Source organism: Chenopodium album, chromosome 7, assembly GCF_948465745.1.
Source record: "Chenopodium album chromosome 7, dcCheAlbu1.1, whole genome shotgun sequence".
NCBI classification, from domain to species: domain Eukaryota; kingdom Viridiplantae; phylum Streptophyta; class Magnoliopsida; order Caryophyllales; family Amaranthaceae; genus Chenopodium; species Chenopodium album.
The window spans coordinates 72,861,483-72,881,273 of record NC_137840.1 but is presented as its reverse complement, the minus strand read 5'-3'; the positions used below and the strand labels follow the sequence as shown (position 1 = coordinate 72,881,273).

General features: G+C 36.8%; 2 protein-coding genes across 2 annotated transcripts; both read right to left on the bottom strand.

Annotated features, from left to right (window-relative positions):
* Positions 1-1,292: 1,292 nt before the first annotated feature.
* On the bottom strand, positions 1,293-7,888 carry LOC145639481 (uncharacterized). The gene is made up of 2 exons (XM_081690732.1): positions 7,353-7,888; positions 1,293-2,927 (listed from the first exon to the last, which is right to left on the bottom strand). Exons 1-2 carry the CDS (start codon positions 7,725-7,727, stop codon positions 1,698-1,700), a joined length of 1,605 nt encoding a protein of 534 aa, XP_081546858.1. The 5' UTR covers positions 7,728-7,888; the 3' UTR covers positions 1,293-1,697.
* Positions 7,889-9,636: 1,748 nt separating this feature from the next.
* LOC145639480 (protein transport protein SEC16B homolog) lies at positions 9,637-19,241 on the bottom strand. Its single transcript, XM_081690731.1, has 14 exons — positions 19,054-19,241; positions 16,827-18,863; positions 16,392-16,709; positions 15,688-15,807; positions 15,485-15,607; positions 15,207-15,365; positions 14,898-15,023; positions 14,504-14,638; positions 13,493-13,620; positions 13,041-13,149; positions 12,666-12,962; positions 12,061-12,201; positions 11,598-11,896; positions 9,637-10,648 (listed from the first exon to the last, which is right to left on the bottom strand). The coding sequence occupies exons 2-14, from the start codon at positions 18,708-18,710 to the stop codon at positions 10,222-10,224; spliced, it is 4,266 nt and encodes a 1,421-aa protein (XP_081546857.1). The 5' UTR covers positions 18,711-18,863; positions 19,054-19,241; the 3' UTR covers positions 9,637-10,221.
* Positions 19,242-19,791: the final 550 nt, after the last annotated feature.

The following is a 19,791-nucleotide window of genomic DNA, read 5'->3' as shown; positions in this document are numbered from 1 at the left end:
TTCGGTCGTGTTTTAATAAGTGTTACACTTCTTCTTTTTTTTTTTGGCAAAAAGCTACATTAAAATATTATATCTCTTTACTCTCATGGTCCCCATTAGGGATGGCAACGGGTCGGATCTGGACCGGGTCCGGATGGACCCGGATCCAGATCCGTTTTTGTATGTAAGATCCAGATCCGACCTGGATCCGTCGGGTCTAGAAAATGAAGACCCGGATCCGTCGGGTTCAACGGATCCGGGTCCAAAACGGGTCCAATATATTTTGCCTAATTTTTTGCAAAAAATGTAATTTTCGGGTCAAAAAATTTATTTCAAACTTACGTTGTTGGTTATTAAGTTCAACCCCAAATTAACCAATTTATACACTCATATTTTGAATTAAAATTAAAAACAACAAAAAAAAAATACGATGTTAAATATGAGCTAGTGAAAAAACAACAAAATATGAGCATCCAAAATTCATCTATCATTACTAACATTATCAACATTTTTAATAAAGAAACAAACAATTTTAGTTTTTTTAATAGGAAAAATAAAAAAATGGGTCCACGGATCTGGATCCGGGTCTAGGGCCCAGACCCAGATCCAGATCCGTTTTTGTCAGCAGGACCCAAATCCGACCCGAATCCGTCGGGTCCAAAATTTAAAGACCCAGATCCGTGAAAAACGGATCTGGATCCACGGATCCGGGTCGGGTCCAGATGCATTGTCATCCCTAGTCCCCATCTAAACCCGTGTCAGTCAAACTGTAACACTTAAAAAAACACATAGGGAGTAGTAATGTTAATAGCTCTAATTTCTATTTTTTTGTCATGTTCGTGGAGTGGGAAATGTCGTTGCTCATTTAACCAGAATATTACTTTCTTCTAATAGGGTTTAAACATATATTTGTGAAACACTTTCCCGATATATCATAGCCTTGACAGAATTTGATTTAGTTGATTATTGACAGCTACTCTCTCGCGATATCTTTCTACTTAGATTATTTTAGTCGATTCTACATAAACCTAATTACTCATCTTTAAGGTGGTAACTAAGATATTACATTCAAGTGTTTAAAATCATCTCACATACATTATACGTAACAATAAGATTTAGAAGGTGTAAAGTGATTGTACGTAACAATAACATAAATTATGATGTTAAATGCAAGACGTAGTTCAAGTTCAAGTTTCATCGCGTGCAGCTGGTCACAACCTCCCTCAATTAGATAGGGAATTATTCTATTTTTGGCTACTTGACGACCATTATTACATAAACCAAGCAAAGCATCAGACTTGCAAAAGAAAAGCTAGCATAAATAAGCTGGAAGCACCTGATCTTAATTTCTTTATTGTAGAAAAAAACTATCGAACATAATTTTTTGCAAAGGAATTTCACAATGGGAAAACATCCAGCCCCTATTAGATTCAACAGTTGAAACTTAAAAGTGCATCCACCTATTATTTGGTGCACCCAAAAACATGAACTCTTGGGTAATGCAGCAAGCTGGCAACGACAACAGCCTAAGGGTGTACATTATCAGGCTATCCCCAGATATTTCCCACATCACCAAGAAGCACACACTCTTAGATGGAGCAACATACAAAAGGCCAAAATGTACAACATCAACTGTGTGAAAATCGACTTCCATCTGAACTGGACAGTTTATGATGTCATGAAACAAAAGCTTCCTTTTTAGCCCAGAGAGAACGTTCTCAGCTCTGACCTTCATTTTCAGGTGGGGCATCAGCAGGTTTGACGGCTTGGGATTCGACATTACTAGACACATTTTGCTGCTCAGCTAAATTTCCTACAGCAACATTATGGCTCTCAGCTCCAGCAGAAACATGTGCTCCTTGACTCAAAAAATCCTGCTGGGTATCTATCCCAAATCCAGCTGCTGGGACAGGTAATACCCCAGGTACTTGTGGGGATTGAGCAAGCAAATGTGGAACCAACTGAGTGATAAGAGTCTGAGCATCGTGAATACCATGTTGATGGAGAAGCTGTGTCAAAGCTGCATGAGCAGCTTGAGGATCTGTCAAATTTTGTTGGCTCAGCATCATCGTTGCAAGGGCTTGAGCGTTGTCAGGACCCTGTTGATTGGCTTGGGGAATGATCACAGTCGATGGAAGATTAGCAATAGTAGGGTATAACGCCTCAATACCATCTCCAAGTGCCTCTTTATGACCCTGGAAACGCTTCACATTTGCAAGGTGTTTTTTACCTGCTACATGGCTTTCAAAAACAACCTGAGACTCACATTTCACATTGCACAAGTTGCATATTAAAGGAACCGCCTGTTTAGGCTTTGGAGGCTCAACTACCCTTCTTGACCCATCAAAGGCTCTCATCCACTTACCACCGCGGCCCCCTCTCACCCTTCTCTTTAAACCACCCCGACCGCCAAATTGACCATGCCTGACTGACTCCTGTGATGGTAGTGCCCCTGAACTTTCAGGTTTCTCAGTTGTATCCTTTTCTGCAGTAGCTTCAACTTTACTATCTGGAACTGCAGGAATAATAGCTACATTCACATTTAAGGGAGGAATGCAGTTGGATCCTACATCTTTTTGTGGCGGAATAATTTCAGGTGTAGGCTGAGAGACAGGTAATTTAGGATCCTGCATTGTTATATGTCTGCTTAGATTCTGCAACTCCTCATGCACCTTTAAATTTCGCTTATGTCGCTTTCCATTCTTATGCTGCTCAAGCACTTCAAGGGTAGTACAATCAGTTCTGCAAATTTCACACCATGCCATACGAAGAGGTGGCTTGGTTGGACCAGCTTGTCCCTCTGTCACTGATTGAGCACCACTAGAGGCTGCTATTGCAGATGACCTTGAAATCTGACCATGCTTGCCACGACCACCACCTCTCCCTCTACCATGACGACCAAAAGTGCCACGCCCTCTCAAAGACCGAACAGCTTGACTGCCTCCAGCCTAATATACAAAATTATGAGGTTGCACAATAGTATTTAAATGGCGGTAACATCACTAAGCAAAATGAGATGTGGAAAGATAATCTATAAACCAATTAACCATCATTATGTAAAAACTGAAGTGAAATATCTTGCGTTAGAAACTTTCATGTTAATCATCCATTCTAGAATATAATTATGGTATTACAATAATAAATTAAGTACATTTTCCACGCTTTCAAGCAGCAACAGAGTCTGCATGTAAAATGTGTGATTAAAATATATCTACATGCAACAGCAAATATCAAGTGTATGGCAGTTTCATTGTTATAACGGCCTAACGGGAGGCAGAACAGTAACAAAAATCAAATATGTAGAACCAAGAAGCTATATCTAAGTACGACATTGACATACCTATAAAACTAATAACTTGAAGTAATCATCTATTATGACACACCATCAAAAGGGATGGTCAATTTGTTTCATAGTAGTATTGCCTATTTGCCTCTACATTTCAAGTTCAACAGAATCAATACAATGGAGGCTTATGAACTATCCTGAAAAGTAAGTTATATCAACAATTACTGAAAGCAGAAAACAGCTACGGTTCGAAAATTCCACAAACTTGAACTCATACAAGAAGAATTTCATTACCTCAAAATCATCAACAATTTCTTGAGAACTAATTTCAGTTTTCAACTTAATGTACGAGAGAGAAAGATTATACAACCGGCACCAGGGACAAATCTACTTCAGGTTTGAGCAACCAATCAATCTTCCATTGACTCCCAGCAAGGCCTATCGACTGATGGCCATCTGTAATCTGGATTCTGGACTTGGACTGTTTAAGCCAGTTGGGGTCAGCTCCAGGTCAAACAAAAGAAGAAAATTCAATAGAAATTTGTTTAGCTTCAGGCCAGGTTCCAGCTGCAAATTAACTGCAAAGTCAAGAATTTGCAACTAGAGCCTAACCCTGTATGGAAGGATGTTTTGAGACCTGTCTGGACAAAAGGCAGACCTAAAACCAGGACTCTGCCGTTGAACAACGCCTATCATCCAGGTTGGCCATCAAATTTGAATACTCCTACACTAACCAGGGATGGTTAGATGTAGAGGCACTCATGTGAAGTATACATTAAGCATAAATGCCCAGCCTTTGGGAGTTAACCAACTGGAGTTGCTTTCTCAAGGAAACGTTCAGAAACAAACTAAACTCCAGATAGTTATACTCCCAAACGACAAATCAAGCACTTTGCTCAGTCTATAGCCACATATATATTAATGTAAACATAGCATAATCCTCCTCTATACACAAAATAGAGTACATCCTTAACTTCAAAATTGCTTAATACCTTTAAAAGTGTATGACTTAATACTGAAGCAGGTATCAACAGTATGGTATCCAGAACTGGCCAAACCTTCATAATCTATACAACTAAACCTTCAAAGACGGCAACTGCATCGAGAATAGAAAGACCAAGTCTTTGACCTCAAATCTTTCCACAACTGTCAACTAAAATCAAACAGCTTCAGTAATCCACTTCACTAGTAATTCCTTGAAGACTCAACTTAATAGTCCCAGCATCCCTCACGCTCACCTATGATGAAATGCAAAGAGCAAAGCAAAAAAAAAATTCCTCCGCATAAACCTATTCTTATAATATTAACTTTGTTTTTTCTAGAAAATAGAGGAGAGTTGCTACGAAAGAGAATCTATTCTGCCCTTTTGCTATACAAAAAAACTTAAACCTGTATCTTTGGGTCCATACAGAGAAGTAGTAGACAAGTAGAAGATGAGTCTTGAATTTTGATGATGATTGCTACAAACGAAGAGGAGATACACATAACTTTCAGAAGACTGAAACAAGAAGGAAAAAAAAAAAAAAAAAAAACTATGAACCCACAATAAACCTATAGTGACCATTCTGACCAAGGAATATCTAGTCCAGGTATTCATGTCGTGTTATCGTTATCAAATGTCATATAGACACCTAAATCAAGTGATCCTTAAGAATTTGGTGAGCCCAGCGATATTGAAAGAAACTTTTCAGTCCAGTGATCCACTTGAAAGTAATTGAAAAAAAAAAAAAAATTGAAAAATAATAGAATGGTAAGATAAAAATTGTTGTCAGTGAGCCCTACTTCACTAATTTATCAATGTCAAAACATCTCCAATCCTGCATCAGCCTGTGACAAAGAGTTCTGCAAGGAAAGAGTCGTCACACAAGTAAAAACTGGAAGGAAAATCTGGATAACTCCATCCCTTGTTTATCATGCTTGCTCCTTCAAATTATTCTGCTAGCATGTTCTAGTAATTTTGAAATGATCCAGAATTGCAATGGCCACCAAAAGAGAATATAGACCCTTTTTAGTAGAGGGGAATTAAGTAGAAAAGAACAGAAAGGAAATGGCTCATATCATGTTCTCATGTGTGGTTTGAAAAACGATATGCAAATTGATAGGAAAGGAGGGAAGTTTTAGTAAAGCCCCTTTATAAAATTTTCACTTTCCTTTCCTCCCAAAATTGAAGAAATTTGAGAGGAAAGAGAATTAAAAACTGTTAATCAAAATCCTTTCTTCCCTTCACTTTTTTCATTAAACCAAACGTTAGAAACTTAAATCTCTATCCTCTCCTTTCCCTTCCATTCTTTTTCCTTTCCTTCCTTTCTCTTCTTCTTCCTCACTAATACTATACCAAACAAAGTGATAAGGAACAAGTTCTTGGAGAACGAAATCATGCAAAGTAGGTTCCTAACATTAGCTTAATAAGGCGAAAAACTTGTAGCGATATGTACAAACCGAATCCAAGCAATGAAATGCTGCTAGAACGAACTGTTCATATAGCACTGGCAAACTTGTAGAACTCCCACGAAAGACAAACAGTGAAATGGTGTCGGAATTGTTCACTATAGCACCCGCAAGTCATGAGAAACTTCCCCCACCCCCTCCCAAAATGTAATGGAAAAAAAAGATAAGAAATGGATGAACATAGATCAGAAATACCCATGATTATAGCCCTTAAATATAACTTTCAATTAGAATGAGATAAACGTCCGATTATATGGCCAACTGCCCAAAATGTGCACTGCACAGCTATCACTGGCATATAATAAACCGAATCCACTTTGTAGAGGTATAACAGGTACTATTATCTGACTCACATATCAGATTTAAAAACATAACCTTGATGTGCACAAATTTATCCACCAAAGGGAGCACCAGAATCTACAAAATAAAATGCAATATTCCTAAACTATCAATAGTCATATACTGATATAAGGTAAAAAAAAATCCAAAGAAATACATAATTCTGGCGAGGGTGGGAGGTGCTGAAAAGACACGCAGATCACAGATGGGGGAATCCCTGGTTTTATTTTTTCCCTTCCGGATTTTTCTTTCAATCTTCGATACATTAAAGTTAAAAGTTTCAACCATATGCATTCCACTTTATGCCAAATAATTTTATACTGCTTCCAAGTATTTTGTCTCTTGAAAACAAGCAATCCTCACTTCTACCGTCGTTTAAGTTATTACAGTCTGGCTTGATCAGAACTAACAGCAAATGTATCAGAAAGATCAAAAGGAACTTTTTCTAAGTTATCTGTTGATCATCAGTAGCACTTTACTGACTCGTTGTCATGTAGACAATTGATTGTAATATTGTATGTAGGCTTTAAATATAACATGGTGTACGAAGAATTGGAAAATTGATGGAATAATTTACCAAAATAATTCGTCTATTTACGCCATAGCTTGTAATGGTTAAAAGAGAAAGAAATTGATAATTCATCTTAACAACTTATAATATCAAAGTCAAGACTCTCAAGAAACAAGGCACAAAATATCGAGGTACTCAACAATTTAGGATGTTGTCAAAAAATAGACACATTTCCTAACTTTACCATTAATAAAGACCATAGTTCTAATATTGTCCCCAACTGTCAATCTGACACCCCCTTATGCCCCAGAACAAGCACCCTAGCAAACAACTTCCTATCTCCAGCTTAATGACTTTGCATATTTCTGGGCTCCAATGCTGTACTAGACAATATCGAACCCATTACGATTACAAATAACTTCAATATAACATATATAAAAGAAAAGCTTCCGAGTTCTAATTTTTCATTACTGCGTATGAGATTAACAAGCTCAGCCCTTACAGAAGACATTGTTTCAAGTTTCGACTACTGGCTAGACATTACAATTCCACCTAAACCACATTAAACTCATAACCATACTATATTTAACATTAATTTCATGGCATTGTCCTAATACAAGTATCATTTACCCAGTCTTTAAATTCTAAGAGATTAATTCTATATATATATAAACAACATCACAATAATTAAATTTAAGCCAAGAAATCCCAGCAAAAAAGAAATGAAACACCATGAAAACACAAAATTCAAAACCAAAATTTCAACAATATCATGAAAATAAATCATACCATCAAATACCCTTGAGAAGGAGGATGATGAGAGGCAACAACCCCGTGTGGGTAATACAAATTCTGGGGATTTTGAACATGGGTTTGTTGAGAATCAACAGAAACTGGAACCCCAGGTGGGTGAATTAAATTGGGATCAGTTTGATAAGAAGCTGAATAATCTGGGTAATAATAAGATGAATAATCTTGTTGTTGTTGGGGTTGATTGTAAGGGTTAGTTGGATATTGTTGTTGATAAGCAGCATAGTAAGATTGAGTAGAGTGATCATATGATTGAATCTGGGAAGAAGGATCATAGGATTGAGTTGTTAAAGTTTCAGTCGTCTGAGGTTGATATTGATAATGATATTGCTGTTGTTGTTGCTGGGCTTCCATTGTAATCAGTGAATGACTTTGCGAATTTACGATTCTTCAAATGTTTATAAATTTTAGGGTTTGTAATTGGTGGAAAATATTTCCCCAATTTGTGTTGCGCAGAAGAGGACCGAAGAGAATGAGGAAGAAGTGAAGAACAAATACACTACTCCGTATAAATTAGTACTCCGTTATTGGCTGCAAATTACTTCCTCTGATAATTGGCCATTATTTTTGTGGATCTCTAAACACCGCCATTTAAATTTATCATCACCGTCAATATTTAGTGTAAATGTACAATTTTGCCCTTATTACTTCACCACCCCTTGCCACCACCTATTACTTTTTTTTTAAGCAAGTATTACATTATTAGATTATGTTGGGTGATTGCCGAAAAAAAAAAAAAAAAAAAAAAAAAACCACTGTCCCAGACAGCGAGAGAATATGGTGGGTCGTCATTGAGAGGGATGTGATGCGCCGTCGGTCGAGGTGGTGGTGGTCATTACAGGTCAGGGTGGTGGTGTCCAGGCATTAGTGATTGGTGGCAAGAGAGAAAATAATGATGAAGTACTAAGGGCATGTTGGTCTATTCATTGAAATGTTGACGATTTTAATCATTTTCTTATGACGGTGTTTAACACCCCCTTTTGTGGCAACTTACCAAAACCAAATTTTTTCATAAAATATGTTAATAAACAAGGTTTTTTTTATTTTTATTTTTACGAGTGTCAATTTTGTATTTTATTTGGTCAAACTACTTTCAAACGAAGGGAGCATTTATTGTCTCTTACGCATTGTCCCATTTATAAAAAATAAAAAATATAGGCACAATACCATAATTGTACAGGGGGGATTATTATTGCATCACTTTTCTATTCATTAAGTTCACTTAGTCAAAACTTAAAGTAAAACATGATTATGGAAAACAATTGAAGACATAAATGTGTAAAAGGTAACACTTGTCTAATTATACAATAGATGTTAATTTGGGCAATTTGATCAGGTCAAAATGAACTGAAAGGGGTTAATTATAAACATGTAAAATTGGCTTGTAGATTAAGTTGGGTTAGTTATGACTTATAAGAAATAGGCAAATTGGTCAAGTTGGTCATATTTTTCTCTAGGTTGTAAAGAAATCAAGTTTTATTCGAGTAGAGTCTTATTCAATTCGGGTTGAAATCAATCATGTTCTAAAGAGTTTAGTTAGGCTATATTGGATTAAAATAGAGTTTAGTCTTTTGGGTTTCCATTACATATCGCATCAAATCAATCAGGTACTATATACATATATTGGGGCAAGTCAATTGGACATTGGGTGCATATTGAGTCAAAATCTGCCGGATTTTGGATCCATATTAAGTCGGACCAATTACACATCAAGTATCTTAGGTGAGGTCATTTTGGGCACGGAATACATATCAGATTGAACCAATTAAGTATCAAATTAACTTAGGCAAGACCATTTAGGTATTGGATTAACTTGGGTTCGACCATTTTGCATATTGAGCTAAAAAATATGTCATGAGTTCAATTTCGTGTTCATTTTGTGTTACACTTATTCATAAAATGCACAAGAAACTATGTAGAACATGAGTTCGATCTCGTGTTCATTTTGTGTTACACTTATTCATAAAATGCATAAGAAACTATGTAGAATATAAGACAATCGCATAACATGATATATTGATCAAAACCGACCATATTCGAATCGATTTTGTTTTGTGTCAACTTCATGTTTTCTCTCAATAAGTCTGTGTTTGTGTCAACATATTACAATGTCAATTCTGAGACTATCAAGCCTATGTACTACCTTCGATTTTTATTATTTACAACTTTGAAATATTTTATATCTCACAAATAATACCTCAAATTTGCAAATAATAAAAATCCGAGGTAGTACTAGTCTTTTTAATCAAGTGGGAGTGAGAAAAAGACAAACAAATGTACTCCTCATTTATCAAGGAGACGTCATTTACTCATTCAGAACATGTATAATGTATTCATGTACCCGTGTGATGTAACAAAATGGGGGAATATACAACAAAATAACAAAGATATCTTTATGCAGTATGTAGTTTCTCGAGTGAAATTTCCCCTATGAATGCATCGGGAGGAGCTTTACTTTGACACCTCACCACTCTTTCTTGCAGCGATCTTTTCCCAGTAAATCAACAAATTCATCTGTACAACATTGTCAAAATCCTCACCTCCTTTCCCCCGAACTCAAAAGATCTCGGGGATTGTATACCACAAATGACAGAGGCAGCTACTACATGATCTGCATAATCTGTTTATGAAACCCACAAACTTGTCTGAAGTTAGCCTTATCATCACCCCTCCGACCTGTATATAGTTCATACTATAATGCTCGCCACTTTCACCAAGGTCAAAAAGGGGACGAACTGCCATACTATACTGAAATATACAAATTTGGCCACATCATTTTGAAGCTAGACTTTGTGAAGCTCTTCTGTCTCACCGGTATTATCTGAAGTAAATGGTTTCATAGAGCATACTAGGTAGATTGTGGAAAACCAGATGACCCTGGAGATCTTGATTCATTCATTCCAGTATGATTTGACAGATCAAGGCCTTCGCCCCATGATAATGTTCGCCTTGTATTTGAAGGTAAAGAACCATTGCTATTTATCATGCTTCCCGCTCCCTTGTCCATGCTTGAATTCCGGTGGATTGTTGACTGTGGTGAAAACATTTGAGGTGATGAAAATGAATCGTGACTTTTAGATGTGGTAGCATTGTCATCCGTAACAAAAGTTTGTTGTGTACTTTGGGTACTGTCAGTTTCTTGTACTCCAGGAACTGGAGTAGGGATAAAAAAGTTGGGATTACCAATAGCAGGTTTTATAGCTGGAACAAGAGGTGACGGTGCTTGGAATGAGTTTGCTGGAGTTCCTCCACCTTTGTTGAACGTATCCACATACCTAAAACAATCATAACATATAATCAGCTTCCAAACCGCCATAAGAAATCATTAAGCTTGTCCAATAGCTCAAATAAACCATTGGAGAAGAAATAATCAAGTCCTAAAAATAGAGCGGGAGGCGGGAAAATCTACAGCAGCAAAAAGTGAGAAAGAAATCTGATGCACAAGAAAAATAGAAATCTAGACAAGATGCAAGGGAATAAAAAATAAAGGAAGTTACAAGTGTCTCGGTATACTATTTGTACTTTCAACTTTCAAGTCATGAAAAAAACACCTCTAGGCCCGATGTATACAGTGCTTTTGGCAAAAGATTAAAAATATGTGATTGGAATTTAAGTAGGATTACGCATGATGTATCTCACAAGGATAACCTGAGTAATGCCTTTTTAATACTGTTATCATGCCCAAGTAAACAACACACTTTTGCCAGGCATGGAGCTATACAAAAAAGGTCAAATATAATAGAAAAATTCTGGAAGTCGCTATAGAGAGGGATACAGGAGGAAATGCTGGAGAAAGACAAAATAAGGAACAACGGGCTTGAGATAGAAGAAACAGAAGTTTGAAATTAGTTTTGATAATCTCAATGAAGAAACTTAAGTTTTACAGGGGCAGAGATAGTTGAGAGCCATAAATTTTCCTAATCAATTTTTAAAATCACTCAAGTCCCCATTCTAAGGTGGTAAGAGAATGGAAATAAATGTTAAAAGAAAAACGCATTTTATCGTGGAGATGCCCTATGAGATTCATATCAGACATTCTAGGTCAGATTATGAAAAAACTTCATAACATATTCCCTTGAATTTTTGCCCCATGCCAAACGAGATGTTAGAAGGGATATAACATGTGAATGTTTTAAGTCCAAAACCTTAAAAGCATTCCAGCCTTCCCATGTCCCTGCCACCCAACCTACTTGTGGTCTCTTCACAGAAAGATAGAAAATATACCTTGATCGAACACTCATTCTCCCACGAGCTGAAAAATGATTCGAACCAGACGGAATGGGTGGTAACTCAGCACCCTTTCCATTGAAATTTGAGTATTTATATTCAGGTTCCCCATTTGCATGAACTGTCGCACTAACGGATTCATCTTTTTTGCTGTGATCTAGCATTCCATTCATGTACGCAGTAGTTGTTGGAGGTGGAGCCAAGGTCATTTCCTCAGCTTGAGGTTCAGCACCTTCTTCAACCCAGCGCTTAAGTTTTTCATCATAATAGAACTTATTCGACTCCCCCAGCTTGGCCTGCAGAAAGAACAGGAGTAAAGACAAATCAGTATGTATTTAAATACACACAAACACAAAATAAAAAATAAAAAAAGAGGACCACAAAACTGTAAGCATCTCATAAATTAAAACTATATCAATCTACATAAAAGGTGGAAACCAAAAGGTCCATTCTGACTTGCCTGACGATCAGAACGAGATTTTAGCACCAAGCCAACGGTCTTCTGGAATATCTGTGAACCAAAACGACCAAAGCGAGAGGAACTGCCTGACACTGATGTATGATCACGTGGACTAGATGAGCTTGATTTTGGTGATTCATCCTGACAAAAGAGACAGAATTTAAACTTTGAGCAGATCATGATATCAATTTAAAAATTGGCACAGCAGTATATTTGTTGTGCTCTTATCTAAATCATGAGTATTGTAAATGGAACGAACATAAAAGGATCATAATTTCTTCCTTTTGGGTCTAGTGCAGACGTGCACCAAAATTTATAACAATACTATTAATGTCATGGAATATCATCCATATGTCACCAAATGTGATCTTTGACTCTAACAAAAGGAAATAGCAGACCGGTCGTCCCCATGACCCATCCCCAACAACATCATTGTTCTCAAAGTTCCACCATTGACTCAGAAATATTTTGACCCAAAATCCTAATTTCAAACATCACACTATCATATTATTCTACACTAACAAAACAACAAATTTGATTTTGACCTAGCAGTGAAAAACTTGAAGAGAAAAACTCAACTTAGTACAGTGATACTAAAAATCTACCTTTCCTGGTGCTCTACCAAAGTTAGGCTCTGACATGCTTCTATTATGCATTGACATTCGATTGCTGCCATCAGCTGATGTAGATGTCATTAATGAAGACATAGCCATTGTGGACTGACTACTAGAGACCCGTGGCCCCCTTGACTGATTATCATTCTCACTGTGTTGGCTATTATTTTGTGATGTTAAAGGTGTAGGTGGTGGTAAGCCTCCAACAACCCGATGAGCAGTATTATCAAAGAAGTTCAGCAATTTACCCACCAGTTTTGCTCGACCAAAATTGGTTGCATAACCACCCTGCAAATGGTGTAATTATTATATCAAAATATTGAGAGTGACAACTACTACATGTAGTAGTATACTAGGAAAGCATACCTGCTGATGGATTTTTATCCGCTCTTCAAGAGAAGATACCATATGTCGCCACGCATCAACCTCTGGTGATCTACCAGTTTTCACAGACTTCAAAACTGCTTGACAGTATCTAAATAAATGCAATAATGTTACAAACTTAAAATAGGGTTTCTGACATGTGTAATCATACATTCATAAGAGTAATGTTGTTCTGGAACTTTGTACTAGTATTAATTATTAAGTAACCAGCTTCAGTGAAGTCTAAACCAGACACAAAGATACTATATCATTTTTTGTATTTTAGTAAATTACAAATCCAAATTGACAAGTTTCAGTCATTTAAGTATTTCAGGAGCACTTTCAAACATCATATGGTATTGCAAATGACAAATTACTCAGGCTAGCAGCATTGAAATACCCTGGGCACCTGAAGGGAAAAAAAAAAAGAAGGAAGAAATTTAAACAGTACTTACTTCAAAGAATCTGACATTTTTCCAACTTCTGCCAACATACAAGCATATAAAAGCTTATATGGCTGAAATGGAAGCAGTACACATTGAGAGTTTCCAAGCACCTTAGCATATTCATATAACTCTGTTCTCTGTGATTTTGACAAGATAAAAGCCATTTTAGTTAACTTCTCAAAGAAGAAAACCCCAGAGGGGGGAAAAAAAAAAAAAGAAACACCAGATGTAAAAACTCTTCCATCCGAAAACTGCCATGATAATATGATTTTCCTTAAGATTCTTCATGAAAGTTGCTTCATTCTTACAATCTTTCCATACTCATTTAGGGCAGTGTCATCTTGATATATCCAATCATCAGCCATTAAAATTGCAAGTGGATACCTTTTATCCAAATAACCCAAAGTATACATGACAGTATATTTTGGACTGGGAGAGTTGAAAACCATAAGATCATGTAGCTATTTGTTCTACATGTATTAATAAGCCACAAGTCCCCAGTCAATCTTCCCATACAAAGAAAACAGTAAAGGAGAAGGATTTACTGAGACAGTATGATGAAAATTTGAAATTAATTGAGGCTAATATAGTTGATAGAAGATAAGTAAATAGCCAAAAAAAGAAGAGAAACATAAGATGATTGGTGAATAAGCCAACAACTAAATCCAATCAAACAAAATGCTTTGTATAACAAACAGAATATCTGAGTAAGAAACTACACTTATCAGGTTATAGAGCAAGCATGTGCATTTCACTTTCCAATGCAGACCTTTAAATCTTGAAATCATCTAAGATGTCTTTCACTTCACGTTAAGTTTGTTTCATGTTTTTTCAAATTATTCTACTCGAAACATCTTGCCACCATCGTCTAATTTGCTATATCCAATCAAATTTCTATCCTTTTCTCAAATACATCCATTTGCATAAGCCAAGCATAAGGAGAGGAAATACAGAGCACAAGAAAGGGATCCAAAGGACATGACATTAAACAGAATTTGACTACCAAAGAATTACAGATACCTGAATCGCCTGAGGACTGGCATAAGTTCTTGGATATTTCAAATGATTTGCACCAACAAGGCAAAGTCTAGCACTCTCTGAATACGACTCAATGTTAGATTCAGCAACCAAGTAACAGATATGAGCTGCTGTCACCTACATGGCAAGAAATTGTTGCAGGAATGTCAAAGGCATACTCTATTAAATGGAGGATACCTATCAATTTGATTCAAAACTTTTCAATTAACAAGATCCCACTTTAAGAAGAAAGGATCTTTCATATGCAATTTGTCATCCCATGGCCCATAGAGTTCACAAAGCAGAATCTAGTTCAACTATTCACCCATTGCAGATCATACAAGCATTAATATAGGGGTCTACAAAATGAAAAGGAAATATGTGTTTTGCACCATACCTCATCCTTCTCTCTCCAGAGGCAATCCCCAAGGTGAGTGATTACAAGCTCATCACCTTTTGTCCTGTTAGCACTTATCATGGCCAGATTCTCTTTCCAATCATCTAGCATACCACCAGGCCCAACCTGTAGTAGCAAAAAAGATTAGGGGGCAGATAAAAATAGTAAGACCAGGTACACAAAATTCTAATTTCAAACAAAGGAAACAATCTGCATGATTCCTCAACAAGGTTCTAAAGCACAAACTTGAAAGCAAAAGCCAACCAATACCAGTAGCTACTGTCTTTAAATTTAAAATAGGCATATTACCCCTGATAAGTTAGCATTAACTCCATTTTGTGCGCTGCTTGGAATGGAAGTGGAAAATACTTCAGCAGGCTGTCCAGCAATTAAGAGACACAAAGTCCTCAGAGGAGATCCAGCTACCAACTGGTGAAGAGCCATTTGCTTCACGGTTTCACCATAAAACTGCAATTGTTCGATTAATACAAAAGTCAGGTGTAATAATCATTCATCTGAAATGTGAACAAATTTAATCCATTCATTCACAGAATGTGATGGAAGCAAGAAGTTGCATCATTAAAAACCTGTTCACCAAGCAAAGTGGCAATAACAATAGCTGGTCCCCACAAATGACCATTCTGTGCACATTGAAGAGCCTCCATCTTTCTACCAGATACAAGAAGCATTTGCACTTCTTCAGCCGTTGCCTGAAGCAAAGCAAATTAGCTAAAAACCACATTGACAATCACAACACAAGAACGCATGACCAAAAAATAAGATGATATACCTTCATCTGTCCCTCGGAAGGCATGTTCTGCAAGCACTGGGAGATGGCAGGGAACTGTGCACTATTTCTCTTTGCAGATGAAAAAAGCTTTGCCAATTCTGACTCTGGGGAATCATTTTCCTAGTCAAAGAAAACTTATAACTCAGCACTAATATAAACTCAAACTTGGATACCTCAATAAATGAAACTCCAATGACTTGAACTGCCAATTAACACCTGACATGAATTTAGACACTAATATTCACGTACTAACAGCAACAAAGTTTGTGTTATGCCAAAAGTTCATGAGTGATTATCTAAATAGAAGCTGCAAACAAGAGCTCATAAGCACAGGCTTACACTAAAACTTATTCCACACAAGAATGAAATAAATCCACACTAACTAATTCCCAAATCAATAAGTGATAATTTCAGGGTTAGGTGTTTTTTATAACACCGCATCCAAACTAATAAATTCTCATTCCAAAAAAGGGAAAGTCCAAAAAAATATGTGGAGTCTGGAGACTTTCTTGTAATATGAATCCTGCTTTACCGCCAAATCTAGACCATCCACACCAAAGACTTCAAAATACATAATTTTCTTGCTAGGTACAGAGGAAAGCAGACCACCAAATACAAAGATCCTTGTTCACACATGCTGGAAATTTAATTTTCAAGAACAGAATAAAGTTACTGATTAACATATAAGAACTAAACAATGCTACCTTCACATTATGGTCAGTCCCAAAAGCTGACCGTAGCCTCCCATAATATTGACACGCTATTTTCAACAAAGAGAGAAGCATTTTTATAGCTTCACCATCCCTGTAGTCTGCATCTGGGGTGTTACCACTTGCAATTCTGTCATCAATCCATTTATTCAGCTCTTTGCTTCCAACATTGCCTGAAACCAGTGGGCCTGAAAACGATTGCTGGCATAGAGTATGAATATATTCACAACCAATTCCAGCATCTGAACCATCATTCTTCGGCATGGCTACTTCCATCACATTCAGAACACTGATGACACCTCCTGCTGAGTCCTTCACATCAAATAGAAAAAACCTTGAGAGAATTATCATTTCCTTTATAACCTAGTGACGCGGTAAAACCGTAAAATCAATAACTGATTTGAGGTATCCATATAAAAAAAACCTTACCTGACTTGCATATGCTGGTTGTGTAAATAAACTACTCTGATCCTTCATGACTATAAGTTTTCCGCCAAATCCAAAAGAGACCAGGGCATGTGGAGGTCGTCCATCTGGTGACCTCCCCTCACTGGAAGGATAGGATAATTTGCCATTTTGAAGTGGCTGCTGAGTAAAATTGAGGATATTTGGACCATTAAAGCCAGTAGCAGAGAACTGTTGATCAGATGCATTAAAATGATTATTGTATGGCTGAGAGTTTCCAGCAGAAACAAAGTTTGGGAAACCAGTTTCACCAATTCCAACATCTTGAGATCTGTTAACCTCATTACTGTTATCAAAAAACTGTCTTGATTGTTCATTTAGTAAGGATTTTTCATACAGAGCAGCACCTACTCTATGGTCTTTTGGGTAATTAGCAACACCATTCGATATAAATCCATTTCCATATTGTGTGTTTCCAGTAGAACTGAAGGCCTCGCTATTAACAGGTTGCATCATATTCAAAGTGTCCTTCCCAGAATCACTCCAATGCACTGGCTGCTTTAATTGGTAAGAATTGTTATGGACTTGTTCACCCTGACTATAGGTTATATTTTGTTCAGGGTAGTAATTAACTGTACTAGCACTCCCATAAGACATTTGTCGGTTTTGATCCAATATATTTGACTGGTTGATCGATGAAATATAAGACTCTAGTGATCTCCATTCTAGTGCAATTGTATCATAATACCAACCAGGATATTGTGGATCAAAAACCATGTGTGCAGGATACTCAATGTTTCCAAAAGCAGCCGGATCCCAACAAGCAGAGGTGCCTGCTGTACTTTCCTCGGGCATACTCCCAGATACAACATGAGCTGTCTGCTGAGGAGAATAAACATCAGATATCGGATTGGCAGCAGCCCCCTCATATGTAGACAGACCATTGGCACCAGAAGCATCAACCTGGAACCACTGTCCAGAATTCAGGTCATATTTCCAACCTGGATATAGGCTCTCCCAATATTGAACACTATATTGGTATGGCATCCCTTGTTCACTTTCTGCATACAAAGCATGCGACGTAGCTTCTCCATTTTGCACAAGACTATATGAATCTGAAGAAGTAGCTTGATTAGATGACACACCATCCAAAGTGCCTGGTGAAATCATAGACGGAGCAAGTTGCATATCAACTCCATTATGCCCAAAACTATGTGAACTAGGACTGGTAGCTTGAATAGACGAAACACTGTCCAAAGAACCTGATGTAACCATAGACGAAGCATGCTGTGTATCTTCTCCATTATGCACAAGACTATATGAAGTTGAACAGGTAGCTTGATTAGATGAAACACTGTCCAAACTCCCTGATGCAACCATTAAACCATCGGTCACTTCACTAAAAGGATCCTCTGAACCATCTCCTATTTGATCAAAGAAATCCGCATATGAAACCTGTTGTGTAACATCACTAAGTGCACTCCATTGCACTTCTTTAACCCCCACACCGGCATTTGCACCCTTCCCACAAACCCTCGAATCAGATTCACTATCTCCCCCGACAACAAGGTCACTAGACTCTCGATCCACTGCTTCAAAAACTCCAGTGACACCACCATCACCACCCTCGACACAAAACTCTTCCACCTTTCCATCACCATCCCCACCCTTTTCACTACAATCTCCTTCAACACTAACTACATTATCTAAGCTATCTACGGCGGTGCCAGTGGCAGGGGCAGCACTGACTTCATCAATACTCAATTTCGCAAACGCTTGCTCATCATTACTCCCTACATTATTCAAAGACCTAGGTTCAAATCCACCGCCATCAACCTCATCATCCACCAACTTATCAAAAAAATCCTCATCCGTCTGATCCTCCATTGTAAATGGAGGTGACGCCATCAATCAAATCCTTATTAAAACAAAAACAAACCCTAAAATCAATCCCAAATCACTTAATTTACGCTCAATTTCTATCACAAACTCCTCAAATAAATTATCCCCAATTACACCACGAAATCAATCCACATTGATCAAACTCTTCAAACAAATCATCTGAAACACATAACAGTCACAAAATCAACCCAAAAATCCAACAATTAAACATAAAACAAGATCTAAAAAATCCAAAAAAAATTAAATCCGAATTCCGCAATCAATCAAACCGTAATTCGAAAAATTAAAACAATAACAATCAAAAAAATAAGATTCACATTATACAGAATAACAAAATAAGTAAGCATACCCGATTAAATTCGAAGATCTGGAGATCGATCGAAGAAGAGAGAGAGAGAAAGAGGGTAGAGAGAGAAAGACGAAGAAGAGACAAAGAATAGATGAATTAGGCAACAGCCGACAGATCACCGCAACCCATCAACCCAGTAGGCCACCACGTAGGAGGTCATTTAATTATTTCATTTTTTTGGTGGCAAATTTTGTGATTAACGATAATACTTTCCTTTTTTCATAGTAATAATTTTTTTTTGGTTTATAATTGGATTATTGCTCTTTATGGAATTTATTATCGACGTCATCCGTCCAATGATATGCTTTTGTTTCTGGATAAAAAGAACAATTTTACGTTAGCTAAGAAAAAAATTCCAAAAAATGTGAATAAAAAGAATTTGGTATTAGATATAGATAAACGTTAATCAAATCTAATACGAGTACTCCTTTTTTAACTTATCTAAACTTATTTGGTATCTGAAATTATCTTATCTTGCCGTCTTCATATCTAAACAGGTAAAATATTTTAACTTTTTGCATTGTTCATCTAATTCATTCAAATAATGTTTGTGATTTATACAAATGAACAAATTTGACTTTTTGAACTATTCATTTAATTTACTTTGACTAATATTTATGATTTTTACGTAATAATATATATAGTTAAGAAATCATCAAAATATAAACACTAATAACACTTATTTACGCGTGTTTTTTGTCATGAATTCCTAATTCTATACAATTTCCAAGAGTATAT